General features: G+C 39.1%; 1 protein-coding gene across 1 annotated transcript in view; it reads left to right on the forward strand.

Annotated features, from left to right (window-relative positions):
• Window positions 1-16316, forward strand: part of CARNMT1 (carnosine N-methyltransferase 1) — a 30508-nt gene that overhangs the window by 1443 nt on the left and 12749 nt on the right. Inside the window, exons 2-11 of the mRNA XM_084305563.1 lie at window positions 582-638; window positions 1056-1146; window positions 1750-1798; window positions 3212-3383; window positions 3462-3533; window positions 4455-4561; window positions 5554-5643; window positions 8428-8821; window positions 11821-12016; window positions 13019-13182. Coding sequence (XP_084161689.1) covers window positions 610-638; window positions 1056-1146; window positions 1750-1798; window positions 3212-3383; window positions 3462-3533; window positions 4455-4561; window positions 5554-5643; window positions 8428-8821; window positions 11821-12016; window positions 13019-13182 — 1364 coding nt within the window. The 5' untranslated portion in view covers window positions 582-609. The remainder of the gene's footprint in view (window positions 1-581; window positions 639-1055; window positions 1147-1749; window positions 1799-3211; window positions 3384-3461; window positions 3534-4454; window positions 4562-5553; window positions 5644-8427; window positions 8822-11820; window positions 12017-13018; window positions 13183-16316) is intronic.

Consider the following 16316-nt stretch of genomic DNA (forward strand, 5'->3'; position numbering starts at 1 on the left):
GAAAAAGTTAGGGAAAGATAGAATTGCGTCTTTTGGCAGTTAACAGCTGACAGCCAGAGTCGTAGGATAGGTTTCTTGGCAGCAGTAGGGACGTAGGTGGACAAATGCAACCTGTTTTGGAGTTTCAGTCTCTGATCTTGAATCCAGACTGTTCTGTGGTGGAGCGGATGAGGAACACCACTTATGTGATCAGTGCTGTTAACTATAACAAGGGAGTGGTGCATTCTTATACACTGCCAAGACCAAGATTTGTAAGAGTCTTTGGACATGTTCTGTTATAACTCTTAAAGAATTTTTGAAACGTCTTTCTTTCCTCAGCATATGTCACCAGGTTGCTTTCTAAGTTTTATGTTTGTTTGTTTTGCCACTGCAGCATCTATTTATGTAGTCCTTTGGATAGAGTTGATGTTTGAGCTAGCGATTGTGCTTTTCTTCAAGGTACTTCTGTGGTAATCAATATTGGTGTAAATTAGTCTCTCAAAGTTAATCTCAAATTATTAAAATACTGTCAAAGTTAAAATGCACTGAAGTCTGTTATATCTATAAATTAAGAGTTTTAACTGAGTTGCTATTTTTGACAGTGGAAAGGAAGAACCGAGGAGAAAAGCTATGAAAGTACTGGTTATTGGCCTTGGAGGGTAAGTATTAGCAAATTAAATTTCCTGTACTGCTCAAGACTAGTCTTCCTTGCATAATGAATAGCGGTATAATTTTTATTTCTGGATAGATAACTTGTGAAAACAGATTACAAATATATCATATTATTGTATTTTTTATTGTGTGTATCTCTTAAGAAATTGTTCCTGTCTCTGTTGAAGATCTCAGTTATCATCTCTCTCTAATTTCTTCTGATTTCTTTGTTATCTTTGCTGGATTTACTGCCTGGAAGCTGTTAGAACCTTATACAAAATTTCAAGAGAATATTTAATGTGAATAAACTTTATGGGAGTGGGGGCAGTGTCTTTGTGGTTTACTCCATTTACATGTGTATGTGTGTATGTGTGTAAAAGACAGATTATATCTTGATGCAGTTTCTACTGTGTTTTCTAAATCAGAGTAACAAATGGAGGAAAAACAACACTGGCAGAAAAGCTTAAGAAAATGCTTCCCAACTGTGATATAATCTCTCAAGATGACTTCTTTAAGGTAACATTATTAGTGAAAAGACCTATTAGATTAAAGTGGGTTTGGGTAGATTTTGCTATTTACTATCATTTGTACTATTCCCAGTTTAGCTATTGATGGATTGTTAAAATTGACGCTGCTTAAAATAATAACTCTGCAAGAACGAGAAATAAAACCAGCACTTGGGTAACTGAACTTTTAGTGGCCAAAACCACTGAGTATATTTGGGAAAAAGAAATTGACTGTATTTTTGATACTCTTTCAAAGTAAGGAATGGGTGTACCTTGGATACATTTCTTGCAGATACTTTATACTAATGGGATTTGTAATATTGTTGTGTTTACCATACATCCATGTGGTAATATGTAATTCATCATTTCCCAAATCAAAAAAGGAAAAAAAAATTATTAATATCAGAGTTGTTAAAGAGGTTGAATAGGTTCTGATTTCTGAAGGGTAAAGTTCTAGTGAACTTAAGAGCTATGATTTGGAGACTCTTTCTAGATCAAATGAAGTGTTTGTATGACATCAAAATTGTTGTATACAGCAGTTTAATTTTGAACACAAATTTTATCAGTTAGGATACAAAGCGCCGTTGAAAGTGCTGATTTTTTTTCTTTTCAGCCAGAGTCTGAAGTAGAAACAGATGAGCGCGGATTTAAGCTGTATGATGGTCAGTAACTTTGAAGCATTGTTTCTGAAGATTTTACTGAAACTCCACTGTGCTGAGCTTCAAGACTTTGTTCCCCTCCATCCTCTGACACCGTCCCTTCAGAGAAAGGCTGTAAACAAATGATTGTGTCAAAGTGATCCTTACCTCAGTTTCTCTCAGCTCACTGAAATCAAAATAGAAAACTTGATGAATTAGCAAATTGCTGAAGCTAGTGCTTTGTCTTATCCTTTCCTCTTTTTAATCTTTTCTCAAGTTGCACCTGGTGCAGTAGCAAATGCTTCAGTTCAGTTGAAAGTCTCTTGACTTACAGCACTGGCATAAGCTAAGCCTCATCACTTTCTGTGTAATGATGGATTTTTTTCACTTTGATCTCATTGGATATATTCACCATTGAGTTTCTTGCATTGTTATATTCTAAAGAAGTTAAGCTTGGATCTGATCTCAAGTCAGATCTTACACGGAGACCAAACGTTTCCAACTTCATAGGTAATGCTGGCTCAGTATGCCAATTCAGCTGTGTGAACTTCTAGATCCAGATCTACTTTATGCCAGTAATTTGGTTCAGATCATACCTAGTTACAAACAGTTGATTATTAGCTACTCTATTTTGATATTCAGTGATAACAAAATATATTGTTCTAAACATTGGCCAGAAACTTAACTTACGTCTGAAAACTGACTTTCATCAGTTAGTGCAGTCTTTGACACATCTTCTAGGCTAAATGAAACTGGTATGTGAAACTGGAGGGATAAGTTGGACAGTCTGGTTCAAGTATCTGGACTTAATGCTGCGCTTAAATATTCCTTTAAAATGTATTTGCTCCTACCTTATGCAAAGTCTGCCTTCTGTTTAGTACTTACCTGGTATGTTCTTTCATCTCTACACAAAAACAGGTGCTACACTATGCTGTTTTGCTTTGTATGCCATCCTCCTTTCAAACCAATCCATCCCTCACAACCATCCAAATACTTGAAACCCAATGAAAACTCAAAGCAAAAAGAAAAAAAAAAAAATGAGCCCCCGCCCTTGGCCTATTTCAGTGACAATTGACTGAAAGGTGGAGGTATTAGATTTTTTTTTTTTTTTACAAGTTCTGTAGAATAAGAGAGCAATCGCTGGAATTTATTCCATGGAGAAAAAGGCTGTGAGGGAACTCACACAGTTTTTGGTGTCACGGGATTTAGAGGGACCACACCAACCAGACACCCCAATCTTAGGAAATGCTTCTGTTTTAGGGTATCATCTGTTGCCAACACAGAACTGCCTACATGTGTGAGAGAGACTTTTGAGGGGTAATACTGCTCCCTATCATTTAGACTTATATGTAGATTGTTTGTTTTTTACTGATTTAGGTTAATCAGTAAACAAATTCTTTGTTTTTAAGAGGTGCCTAACTTTTTCTTTTCATCTAGTACTTGATGCTCTCTATATGGATGAAATGGTGAAAAGTATTCACAACTGGATGAACAGCCATACATGCTCAGCTGTTGTGACTGAAGAACCACAGAATACACTTGACAGTGTTAAAAATACAGAAGATGTTTGTATTTTGATTGTTGAAGGCTTTCTGCTGTATAACTATGAGTAAGCAGCAGTATGTAAACTGGTATGTTAAGAGCTGCCCTAAAAAGGAAGGGAGAACTAAATATATTTTTTTCTTAGGCCACTTAATGAACTCTGGAATAGAAGATACTTTTTGACGCTTCCTTATGAAGAGTGCAAAAGGAGAAGGAGGTAAGATTATTCAATTATTGTTCACAGAGGGTTGCTGTATCATCTAACCTGGAGTGGTTTGTTTTTACCAGCTTGTGCTTGCCAGATGTAAGCTTAACAGTTTGCAGATCACAGAGAACAGGTTTTCTGTTTTCTGTGGTTCCTGGGCAAGACGCTGTGGGTATTTAAAAAATATTAACAAATGTGGTGGTGTTTTGTTTTGTTTTTTGTTTTGTTTTGTTTTTTCATTTTAAAGCACTGAGATCACTGAGATATTAAAATGTTCAGTGTCTTACAAATTCCAAAATGGAATTTGGTGTCCAGATAAATTATTTAGATTACTAACTGTATATTGGAGATAAAATTCCTCTTGAAAAGAGAAAAAAATAAAAAACATGAAGTAGTCTTATCCTTGGGTGAAAATAGCTATGTGATTAATGTTAAAGTAACAATGTTTATGCATAGTTTTATTGTATAATTCATTTTAAAGTATATAATATATTAGTTACACTGTGTATTTGATTTAGATTATTAAGCCAGTGTCTGACTTGGCTCCAGATTTGTAGTGCTACTGTGTGCTTGGAGCAATACATGTGCATGAAGTCAGAAACTGCTCTCTGAGTAAAGCAGTCCTCCATTCAGCTGACTTTAGCTGACTCCACTTTAGGTTCTTTTTGATGCAGCTTAATTATATAATCTCTTCAGTTAAAACTCCTTTTATGTTGTCTTAAATATAATTTGATTGGCAGAAATAGGTAAGTTAGCAAGAGTTCATATCACAGATAATATTATTACAACAAAAACCCCTCTTTTGCTCCAGCAGTTATGCAACCTCCTTGCATATATGTATTTTGGATACATGCTCTTATTAAACCAGCTAACATTGGGTGTTGTGTGGGAAATGCAAAACTTGCATGGGAATGCAGATATATTTCTGTGTAGCACCAGAGTCTATCAGCCAGCAGATACACCGGGGTACTTCGATGGACACGTGTGGCCTATGTATCTGAAATACAAAAATGAATTGGAAGAAAACACAAGTAACATTGGTATGGTGTCCTTAATTTTAAACTTATAAAACCATAAAGTGTGGTTCTTGTCTGTTTTGTTTGTTTGTTTTGTTTGCTTATGTATTTTTAAAAGGGGCAACATTTTCTTCAAATATTAGTGTGGCACTTGCACGGTAGGTTTTGCCCCATCTGTTGGTTTATGTTTTAAGTCTTTATAGTTTTGATTTATTTTTTTTATTTTTTTTTAATTTGTGAAAATTTTAAGGTTAAAAAGTAGAAATGTTTTGATCATCAGTTATGACCATTTAATAAGCTAGTTTGCATGTTCACGTGTGCATAAATGTCTGTGGCTAAACAGGAAACTTCTGAGACAATAGCTGATGCCCTGGCTGAATTCTTCAAAATTAAAATCCTGGCTGAAGTCCCATTAAAAGCTATAGGATAGTTCACAGATGCTTTTTGTACATACTACAGTCACTTGTCTTGCATGGGGAATGTCAAAGCCTTGCTTGCTGCTATGGTGGTGCTGTGAGTTTGTGTGACATTGTCAATTTTACTGCTCTTGGGAGTGCCTGTTTCTGGAGTGGGTCTCAGAGGAAAGAAACATCAGGTGGCCTTTCATGAGCATGCAGACTAGGGCACTGCTGTTTACTGTGCAGTGAGGGGGAGAACTACAATGCTCTTCCTTGACTTCCTCAAGCCCTGAAGTTGAGGAAGAACCTGAGATCTTGCCTTGCATAGGAACCTTTCTGCTGAATTATTCGATTGCTCTACTGTCCTAATGGTATTACTGCCACTCTTTTGGAGATTTTTTTACCATAAATATTTGTAATCTAATTCCTAACTGTAATACCTTTCCATTACGTTAGTTTTTAACATTCATATTCAATTTGGGAAAGAAACAAAGGGAGGAGTGGCTCTTGCTTTCTATTTTTTTCATCTCTTCTGATTGCATTCATAGGAATACTGAAAATGTTACCAACTGCTACTGTAGATAACAGAGCTCATGAAAACTTTTTATTTTTTCTTAGTTTATCTGGATGGAACTAAACCCCAAGAAGAGCTTTTATCCTGTGTGTATAGTGATATAATACAGGAATTAAAGAAGCTGAGGGAAGGAAGTAAGTTATTTTATTGGAAATTGGATGTGCTTATAGAATTTGAAGTTAACAAGAAGCTTATTACTGTGTATGGAAACACTGCAAGGATTGTACAGATCTATATCTGACTATATTTTCATAATGCAAGGCACTGTATCTGGGTTGGGGCAAACCTGGACATGAGTACAGACTGGGGGTAGAGCAGTCCTGCAGAGAAGGACTTGGGGGTCTTGTGGACAAAAAGCTCAACATGAGGTAGCACTGTGCACTTGCAGCCCAGAAAGCCAGCCAAATTCTGGGCTGCATCAAAAGTGGACAGAAGGTCGAGGGAGGTGATTGTCCCCCTCTGCTCTGCCCTTGTGAGGCCCCACCTGGAGTGCTGCATCCAGGTCTGGGGCTTCCAGCACAAGAAAGATGTGTAGTTGTTAGTGCGGGTCCAGAGGAGGGCCATGAAGTTGATCAGAGGGCTGGAGCACCTCACTTATGAAGAAAGGCTGAGAGAGCTGGGGATGTTCAGCCCACAGAAGAGATGACTCCAGGGGGACCTCCTTGAGGCCTTTCAGTACTTAAATGGGGCTTATTAAAAAGATGGAGAGAGACTTTTACATGGGCAAGGTAGTGATGGGACAAGGGGGATTTGTTTTAAACTAAAAGAGAAGAAATTTAATTAGATGTTAGGAGCAAATTCTTCACTCAGAGGGTGGTGAGGCACTGGCACAGGCTGCCCAGAGAGGCTGTGGATACCCCATCCCTGGAGGTGTTCAAGGCCAGGCTGGATGGCGCTTTGGCCAACCTGATCTAGTGGGTGACATCCTTACCAACAGGAGGGTTAGAACTAGATGATCTTTAAGGTCCCTTCCAGCCCAAACCATTCTAGGATTATGTGATACATATACATATATTCCTATGTCTTTATGCATACTTGCCTGTTACTCTGCATCGTAATGAGGTATAGCTTTAAACGCATTGTTGGGTTCTCTTGGGTAATAGGTGAACCCACTGCTATCTGCTGGTAGAATAATAATAATTAAAAAAAAAAAAATAGAAAGTAAGGTGAGGAAAAACATCAATGAAAGCAGATGTTGTGGTAATGGTAGGTTCGAATATACAGTGATGTCACATGCAAACAGAGAAATGACACCGCAAGTTAAACATGTACTTTATTTTTGTTTCATATCAGGTCTCATGGCATGATAATGTAGAAGGCCTGGATTCTGTTTGATACAGATTTAAAACCCCAGGAATGGTGCTTGGCAAGCCACCCAACTGAGCAGATGTCCATGTTTATGCCCGTAATGGTAGTTCATACAACGCAAATCGATATGTAGCAAGTATTAGCTCTGTAAGCCTCAGATACTGAGTTAACTATCAACAGTGCATTATTCCTTAGGATTCCTTCCATCAGTTATGCCTTGGCAGATCTTTATATGTGATTGAAATTGCATATTTTAAATAATATAAACACTTGTATACAGAACTAAACTATAAAGATGCAGTTCTGTTGGATAAGTAAGATCATCTGAAAATGGATGAATGCAATTTGAAATGTTCATATAGTACTTGGAAATGATAATTAAATATTAATCACTGATAGACATGGTTAGAGGAACTAGCTGTAAGCTGTGGCAATGCTAACTTTAAAATTGTGTAAGCTGTTACTCTGCTCATTCAGTAACTGAATCTGTTACTGAATGCATTGTAACTGAACTTAGACTTGCTCAATACCTGTGTGGTGTTTCTCAAGTAATTTCTATGTTACATGTTTGGACCAGTTGAGAATGTATTGTTTTAAAAAGAAAGATTGTTGGGAAAATGTGGGGGACTAACATCTCTGAATAGATATGCATCACTAACAAGCTAAATTACATATATCATAGAAAGATCATGGATTAGAATGGTATAAAGCACAAGATGATAAACCCATGCTTTGGGGAGGAAGAAGTAAGAAGTATTTCTTACTAATATTCAGAACTCAGGATGAAGTTATGTATGTAATTATATATTACATATACAATGAAAGTGTTCAGAAAGCAGGCATACGAAATGTATGTTAAAATTTTGTTACAGAATCTGTACATATATATTAAGATAAACTGGGAGACTAGCAGATTTAATTGTCTTCAGTTGCTGGATAAGTAACGTATCAACCCATACTTTTTGTATATGATCTCTTAAATTTTTTTTAATAAATGAAAATTAAAATTAATAAAACGCCTTTTTTATTAAAAATATGTTTAATTAAAATAAAAAAGCCAGAATAAAAATCTAGCTGCAGATGAGATAAGCAAAGGATGGACTGTATTACTTATGCTTCAAGTGAACTAATGGTGATTGAAAGGTATTGCTTTTATTCAGAGTCACAAAACTGTAAATAAAAAAAAGGCCTTAAACAGATCAGAGCGGTTAAATCTGTGTTTAAGATGAAGTACTTCTAAAGCTGCAGCCCGTGGAGAGGAGCCCACACAGGAGCAGGGAGTCTGGGGGGAGCTGCCGCCCACCCGTGGGGGCCCCGTGCTGGAGCAGGTTGCTCCTGGGGGATGGATGGACCCCGTGGCACGGAGCCGTGTGGGATCGATGCTTGCAGAGCACGGGGCGGCCCTGCCCAAGCCCCCCGCCCCCGGGGGAACGGCGGGCCCCTCCCTGTCGTGCGGCACCGCCCGCCGGCAGCACCACGCCTGCGCCGGCCGCCGCGCCCTTCCCTTCCCCTCCGCTCCCCACCCCGCCCCTGCCGTCACGGCGCCGCGCCCGCTCTCGCGATACTCGCCGTGGGCCGGCGCTAGCCGCGGGGCCGCCCCTCGCCGGAAGCGAGCGGCCGTGCGCGATCGTTGCGGGCGGGCGGCGGGGGGATGTCGGCCGCCTGCGCCGTGTCCCGCAAAGCGCAGCCGGCGCTGCCGCCGCCGCCGCCTCCCCCCCGGGGCGAGAGGGACCCGCCCGCCAAGGCCATGCGCAGGGGGCTGCGGCGGGGCCACGAGGAGGAGCGCGAGCAGCTGTCGTGGCCGGCGGAGGGCGCGGGCGGCGGGGGCGGCGAGCGGCAGGCCGGGCGGGCGGCCGAGCGCGGCGACGAGCGGCGGCGGCGGCAGCCCCACGAGCCCAGGGCGCTGGCGGCGGCGGCGGCGGCCCAGGCGGAGGAGGAGGCGGAGGAGGAGCGCATGGAGCGGGAGCACTTCCGCAGGATCATCAACGCCTTCCGATACTACGGGTAACCGGCGCCGCGCGTGCTGCGGGCGGACACCCCCACACACCCCCACCCCCCCACACACCCCCACACACCCCCACACACCCACACACACCCACACACACCCACGGAGCCGCCCCGCGGGGCTCCGCCTTGTAGGGGGTGCAGCGGGGTCCTGCCCTCCGAGGGGCGAGAAGGATGCTTCCTCTGCGGAGACAGCTCCCAGATATTCGTTACTTTGTACGGCAGATGAGTCCTCTTAGCAGGGCTAACGGATGCCATTTTCTAATCAGCTTAGCTCCCTAAACATTTGTTCAGTCAGAAGAAAGGGTTCATTGGGCCTTTAGGATTGAGACAAAAGTAGGAAATAACCAACTTCAGTGAAGGGATGACAACTCATCCCAGTGACAGAGAAAAGGGGTGGGACTGGTTGGAAAAGTCCACTCGTTTTCATATTTTCATAAACCCTCCTATGTTACTTTAGGCTTTAGAATTAGATATAAGATATAGCTGTGCTGCATATTGTACGCTCCCGTTGACAGACCCTGTCACCCGAGCCATTGTTATGCACTGCACTGCTTTTTGTCAATGACAAACATATCCAGAACTTTTAAGCGACAGTGAGGTTCTTTGGATGGGTAAGTGACATTTTAAGTATTTTTTCCTGCTTATTGTTTCTGTATCATGGATTTTTTTGTTTTCCAGGATTTACATTTGAGCAGGAGGTTGGACTGGATGTGACACCTTGGATGTTTCCTCCGTACAGAATTCTCTAATAACAGGCAGCTGTCATTTACTGATGTCAGTGATGTAACTGTATCTTCTGGCCTCAGAAAGCAGGAACATCCCTGTCAACCTCATGCTCAAATTGTGATTCTGGGTTGCCTTTGAATCCTTCAGTTTCAGTAGGAAACTGTAATGAAAGGATATGACCTAAATTCCATTATAGGAATTGAATTAAATTCTGCTTCAAATAAATAACTCTGACTTTAAGTGGAATTTTGTGTATTGGTAGTTAAAAATCATATGGGAACACCTGTGTGAACAAGGCAACAACACATTTTCAGTTCAGTCCATATTAAGGTCTGCAGACATACGGGCCTAAATTCATCCTTTATAGTTCTTCTGATTTCAGTGAATTATTCATTCTGCTAACAGGTGTCAACTCATCGTCCATCCTTCTAGTGATGATTCAAAGGACGTTACTGACAAAACATCCAACAGATGTTGATAATGAGACATTGTGTTTTTTATAGAGGATCAGTTTATTTTTCCTACTGATATTTTCTACCTTATTTTTAAATGTCACTTAAACCCTGTGTATATATTAAAATGAACATTTTCAGTAGTGTGAATGTAATGTTGGAAATGTTAACTGGTCGTATTTCCAGTCTGAGGTTGCAACTAAAACCACAGTAGCTACACCTGTTGTGAGCAGCTGAGCCCCACACAGTGGCTTGCTCACTCTCCCACAGTGCAACAGGGAAGAGAGAGGAAGGGGTAAAAGAGAGAAAACTCATGGGTTGAGACACAGACAGCAGGTAAAGCAACAGCTGTGTAACCATGCAGAGCAAAAAAAAAAAAAAAAAAAAAAAGCAAAAACAATGCATTCATGACTTCCCATGACCAGAGAGGTGTTTACCCATTTCCAGGAAAGCAGAGCTTCATCGCGTGTAATAGCTACTGGGGAAGGCAGGTGCTGTAACAGTGAATACCTCCCTTTCCTCCTTCTTTTACCCAACTTTAATTGCTGACCATACCATTGCATGGTAGGGGATATCCCTTCGGCCTGTCTGGGCCAGCTGTCCTGGCTGTGTCCCTTTCAAGCTTCTTGTGTACCTCTAGCCTCCTCGCTGGTGGGGCAGCATGAGAGAAAGCCTTGATGCAGTAAAGCAACAGCTAAAACATCTGTGTGTTGTCAACAGTGTTTTGGTGACAAAGCCAAAATACAGCACTATGTGAGCTGCTGTAGGGAAAATTAACTCTAACCCAGTCAAAAGCAATGCAGTACTTTGCCATCGCTGATCGCTAGTTCTCAACTCTACAGCAGTACGATGACACAAAAGTTTGAGAAACTGCAGGGTGGCTTAACTCAATAAAATGATTTGCTCCTGCCAAAAGGGGCAATCTCCCTTGACTTGGCATCACAGCCGCTCCCTCCCAGAGTTGCTATGACTCTGCTTAGCTAGCTTGATTTACTAAACTGACAGAAATCAAACAGCGTTATCCTATACAGCTCACTTCACAGTTAGCAAGTCAAACCAGCTTTATGGCAGGCCTGGTGAATGCCAGAACTGTCACATGGTGTTAAACTGTTGCTGAGGAGAAGGAAGAAAAAAGGAAAGGTACCAAAAAAATAATAAATCCTCTTTCTTTTGGGAGCAACTTAACCTTTTTTTTTTTTGTGAAAATGTTACTTTGGGAAAAGGAAGAGTTATGTTTAGCTCAGATTAGTTACATCAAATTCACAGTACTCGTACTTGTGGGAATATGTTGTTACGGTAGTTTAGTATCTTAGTTGGCATACCAGAACTTCATCGGTGTCTAGTCTTCACTTTTATGGCTCCTTTAGAAGCAATTGACTTTGAGGATACCTATTCCTGATACATAACCAGCTGTTTTTATTCCAAAGGTTACCACATAATTCAGCTGGTTCATTCAATTTAAATTGGATTTGGCTATTTTTGTGACTGGTTTTGGTTGTTCATTAAATTTTGTTGATCCATGTATTAAGGTCGTGATCGCCTGTGCTAGCAAGGGTGATGGGATGGTAAGAGTAAAATAATGGTCACCCTAAACTGAAAGATGTTAAAATGATGATGTTGTAGAACTAGTGCTTAAAACAAACATTTTGCCTAAAAACTTCCTGAAAACTTGTTCTCTAGTAAGCAGTACATTGTCTGAACGTTTTCTAAGTTTAAATAAATTAATAACTCTAACCGGTGTAGCTTAGAATGAATTACTTGCTCTTGGTGCATTTATTTCTGCTGATATCTAAAGATCTTAAACTTTTTGCTTTTTAGAACGAATATGCATGAACGAGTCAACAGAACAGAAAGGCAGTTTAAATCTCTCCCAGCTAACCAACAGTGTCTTCTTCCTCAATTCCTTCCTCACCTTGACAAGATTCGGAAGTGCATCGATCATAATCAAGAAATACTGCATACCATTGTGAATGACTGCGTTCATATGTTTGAAAATAAAGAATATGGAGAAGACGTATGTTAAAATGGACTTTTTCATACTAAAAAATTAAATTCTGTACGCCTTGGGATTTTCTATGTTTGTTTTTCATGCCTTTAGATCTCCAGCTTTCTTACCTTTTGCCCTCTTTGCTTTCTCCTCTATTAATTCCTGACTGCTTACATTTTCTTACTCTCATAAACATCTTGTAGAGCTGATGTTAAGAAAACAATGTTGTTAGTATTTGTAGTTCCTCTTACAAAAACTAATTGTGAATCTGGCAGATGACAGTAATCACTGATTACTTTTTTTAAGAAAAACAAAACAAACCCTTTTTTTTTTTTTGCTCCAGGGTTCTAACTCTACCCTAGTTACATTTTAAAGTTAATATTTCAGTTAACTATGTACAGCATAAATAGCGTACTCCATTCTTCTGTAGGTTCTTTTATGTTACAGTATCCTAGATCAGTTACAGTTTTAGTTAGGCTGAATATTCTGAATGTTATCGCCTATAAAACTTTCACTATTTATCTGCTTTTTCAGTGTGGCATCTCTATCAAAAAAAAAATTGCATTCAGGGTTAAAAGAGTGGCAGAGATGGAAACTGAAGTCCTTTTTGATATCTACAGGCAAGGTACAGTAATGGGCAGCTCTAATGTGAGCTTCTCAGTGCTGCCTCATTAGTACCTAAAGAGATCATCATCTCAGGGTAAGCAGTTCAGCCTCTGCACTAGCTAAACCCTGGTCCTTCCCTGAATAAGGACTAGGAGCTGTGCTCTGCTACTTAGTGCTTTTGTGATGTGGAAGAAACTGCTCTCTTGGGTGTCTCACTCAGACCACCAAACTCAATTTATTTAGCATTCTAGTCTGGATGTAAGCACTGGTCTCAGAAGTGAAAGACTAGTGCTTTGTCAGCTAAAGCTCTCAACAGCCATTACAGCATGACATTTGTATGTTTATGATTTACTTTTTATTCTTCAAGACATATTTGGTGCATTTTTTCATTAACTTTTTTTTTTTTTCCCCCATTTTAATCAGGGAAGAGGGAAGATTACACCAGCTTCAACGTTTGACATGGATAAATTGAAATCCACCTTGAAACAATTTGTGAGAGACTGGAGTGAAGAGGGAAAGCCTGAAAGAGATTCCTGCTACCAGCCAATCATAAGTGAAATTGTAAAGAACTTTCCAAAAGAAAGATGGTAATCGTGTTTTAAGATTCCTTTTTTTTTTTATGTGGGCATACACTGTTGCACAAATCTAACAGAGATTTTTATGGAGTAATGAAAAGTTTCGATTTAAAGGTATAGAAATTGCTGTGAATGTGGAATTTTCTGTTTAATCAAGAGAGTTTGTTATTAATAGAACATATTGAAAAGAGCAAGATCTTAAACTTCATAAATAGTAAGCCAGGATTATTTTTTTTCCTGTAGCTTGATACCACAGATTGTATTCTGTTCACTTTTCAGGTAATAGACCTTAGAAAGTCATTATGTTAATTCAGTTGTGCTCAGTGAGGTTGTGTTTGCAGGTTAGTAAATTCTCAGTGTGCATGCTGCAGATCACAGAATCATGGAACCCATAAGGATCGTATAGTCCAACTCCTGGCACCACACAGGTCTACCCAAAATTTTAGACCATGTAACTAAGTGCACAGTCTGCACTTAAGCTTCTTAAATTCAGACAGGCTTGATAAAGGGAAAGATACTTGTGACAGCAGCAAGTATGAGAATTGCACTTCGTTCTGGAAGGTGAAAGTAGGGAAGACGTCTGGTAACCTCCTGTAGATTTTTGTTAGTTATGTATTTCTAGCCTTAGTTTCAAACAGAAGTTACGTGTCTTATAAAAACTGCTGCACATGTGTGGGTACCTTTGTAACTGTGTTGGCATGTTTAAAACAAAAAACAACGCACACTGTCTAAATAGTAATGTGTGGTTTCTTTTACGTAAATTTAAGTAGAAGTGTGCTGGTAGAAGCTAGGAAGAAACAGCTACTGTAAGAATTGCGTAGTTAATGATTCTGCCATTTAGCCAGAAAGTACATTTCAGTTTAAACTTGTAATGCTATAATTTGTTAACCTTGTATTTATAAAATATAATAGGCCAGAACTAAGCTTTTAATTTAGCTGACAATTAATTGTGGACATTCTTCTTCAGTGATTGCTAATAATGCACCTGTACATACTTTACACTAGCTATTGTTTAGTTTTCAGTTAGTGAGAGCAGAACGTGGAGTGGAATCTGGCATGATGAAATGGCAACACCAGGCAGATTGCTTGGTTTCTCTTTTGCTTTTGGCTAACTTATCTCAAGGTGGATGTATCACTTCAGATATTTCGTGTGAACTTCCTGTAATTGTGTTGGTACTTGGTAATGAAAGCAGATTTGCGTGGATGTATCTTGCAGTGAGAAGGATGGAGAAACAAATACTTTAGAGAAACTGTCCCTACAGTCAATCTCTTATTTTTTTTTAATGGCTTCATTGGACTTATATATTCCGCTTCTGGTCAACATCATTTGTATTGGTTCCTTATGCTAGAGTCATATGAAAAAGGAATATAAATTTTTGAAACTGTCCAAGTATGTTTTGCTTCATGGATGTGGGTGTTACGTAGTTGCTGTTCTCTACAAGTCTCACCTGCTTCAGTTCTGTTGGTGGGCAATGGAAGTGAGGTGCTTTATATGCTTGCTCTTCTGGGATGTGGAAGAGATGCGAGCCATGCTTGAAAGCAGCTGTAAATCTGAACACTCTTTTGAGTAGGAGTTGCTGTTATCTTTTGTTTCAGTCCAGTCTTCTGACAAGACTCACCTAAAACTAAAGTCAGAAGGCAAAAGCAGTTCCTGCCTTTTATTCCTCTTCAGAAGTAGTTCCTTCTTTCTGCTTAGTACAGAAAATGTTACTAGCATCAACAAGGCAGTTTGAAGTGAAGTTCCATTAGATAAAACTCTTCCTGAAGAAGCAGTAGATTGTCTGCATTAATTATGTTGGAATTTCATCATACGTTTCAGCTCGCAGGATTATCTGCCTTTTAATGAACTCATCTGAATTTCTTAGACCTGAATGAACTATGATCACTGTTTTCTGTAGGAGAAAATAGTAAAACACTTCTATTTCTTGATGGAACATTATTGTTAAAGCGTTTTTATGGGGAAACACAAAGTTCAAAATCGAAGTAAGCATCCTCCTTTTTGGCATTGTTTTTGTTTTTTCTTTTCTACTGTTACCATTTCTACTTATGTGAAAGGATATTATGATCCAATTTCTTGTCAGAAAGGAACCAAAGAAATGATTAACCTTTAAATTAGTTTATAAATTTCTATGGCTTAGGTATTTTCTCCAAGCTTCTATTCATTAACTTGGCCTCTGAAACCAGCTGTAACTTAAAATTTAAATGTATTTTCTAGTTCAGCAGTGTACTTTATTTTCAAGATACTGTCAGGACAGCTTAGAAGAAGTGTGGCCAGTGCTTAGTTTCCATTTAATTTGGGGAAATTAATTTAATTTTAATTCACAGTCTAAGGGCTTTTTGAATGTACTCAGACACAGTTTAGTGACAGTAAAGCTTCTGCTTTATACAATTTTATTTAACATAGAATACATCTGTCCACTTAGAGTTTTTAATCCAGATCTGTGATTTAGCTGAAACTTTGCTTTAAATGTTGGATTTAAGAGCAAGTGTTATCTTCAGTGTTACTCCAATCCACTGATGCATGTAAATCCACTGAAGTCTGTGCCTAAATTGACAACTTTGAAGAAGAGCTGCTTTTCAAGTGATTTTACTTTTTAGCTAACTTCATTATTCAGTATGTTATCTGAAAAGCAGTTGTATTAAAAAAAAAAACAAAAAAACTCTGAAATTAGACTACAGTAAAAGAATTAAAAATACTGAGAACTGGATGTGTTCACTGTCTAAATTTACAAACATTGCAGATAAGACATCAGGAAAGAACGAGTCTGAATCCCACAGGGTGATTCTTTGCCAATATTTGCATTGATCTTCTCTCTACAGGCTGTATATTTCTGATCCCTTCTTATCATTATATAACATTGGATTTCAGTGTTTCTCATGAAAACGGTTTGTGTTTGCACATGCTAATTTTTTTTGCTTAACTTCAGTTTACTGCTTCAATACCATCTTTTTGTTCAGTTAAAGTGTGATTGGCCTCTTTTTAACATGTATAGTTTTCCCCTTAAAAAAGATACATCTTCATTAATAGCATTTAACTTTTAAAAACTGATGATATATCACACTGCAAAATCGCATGAGAGATTGTAGTTGTTTCCAGTATTTGTCCTCTATCTGAGAGGTTGCTGCAGGATCAATAGTTGATCCAA

This window comes from Netta rufina, assembly GCF_964035555.1.
Source record: "Netta rufina genome assembly, chromosome: Z".
Lineage (NCBI taxonomy): Eukaryota > Metazoa > Chordata > Aves > Anseriformes > Anatidae > Netta > Netta rufina.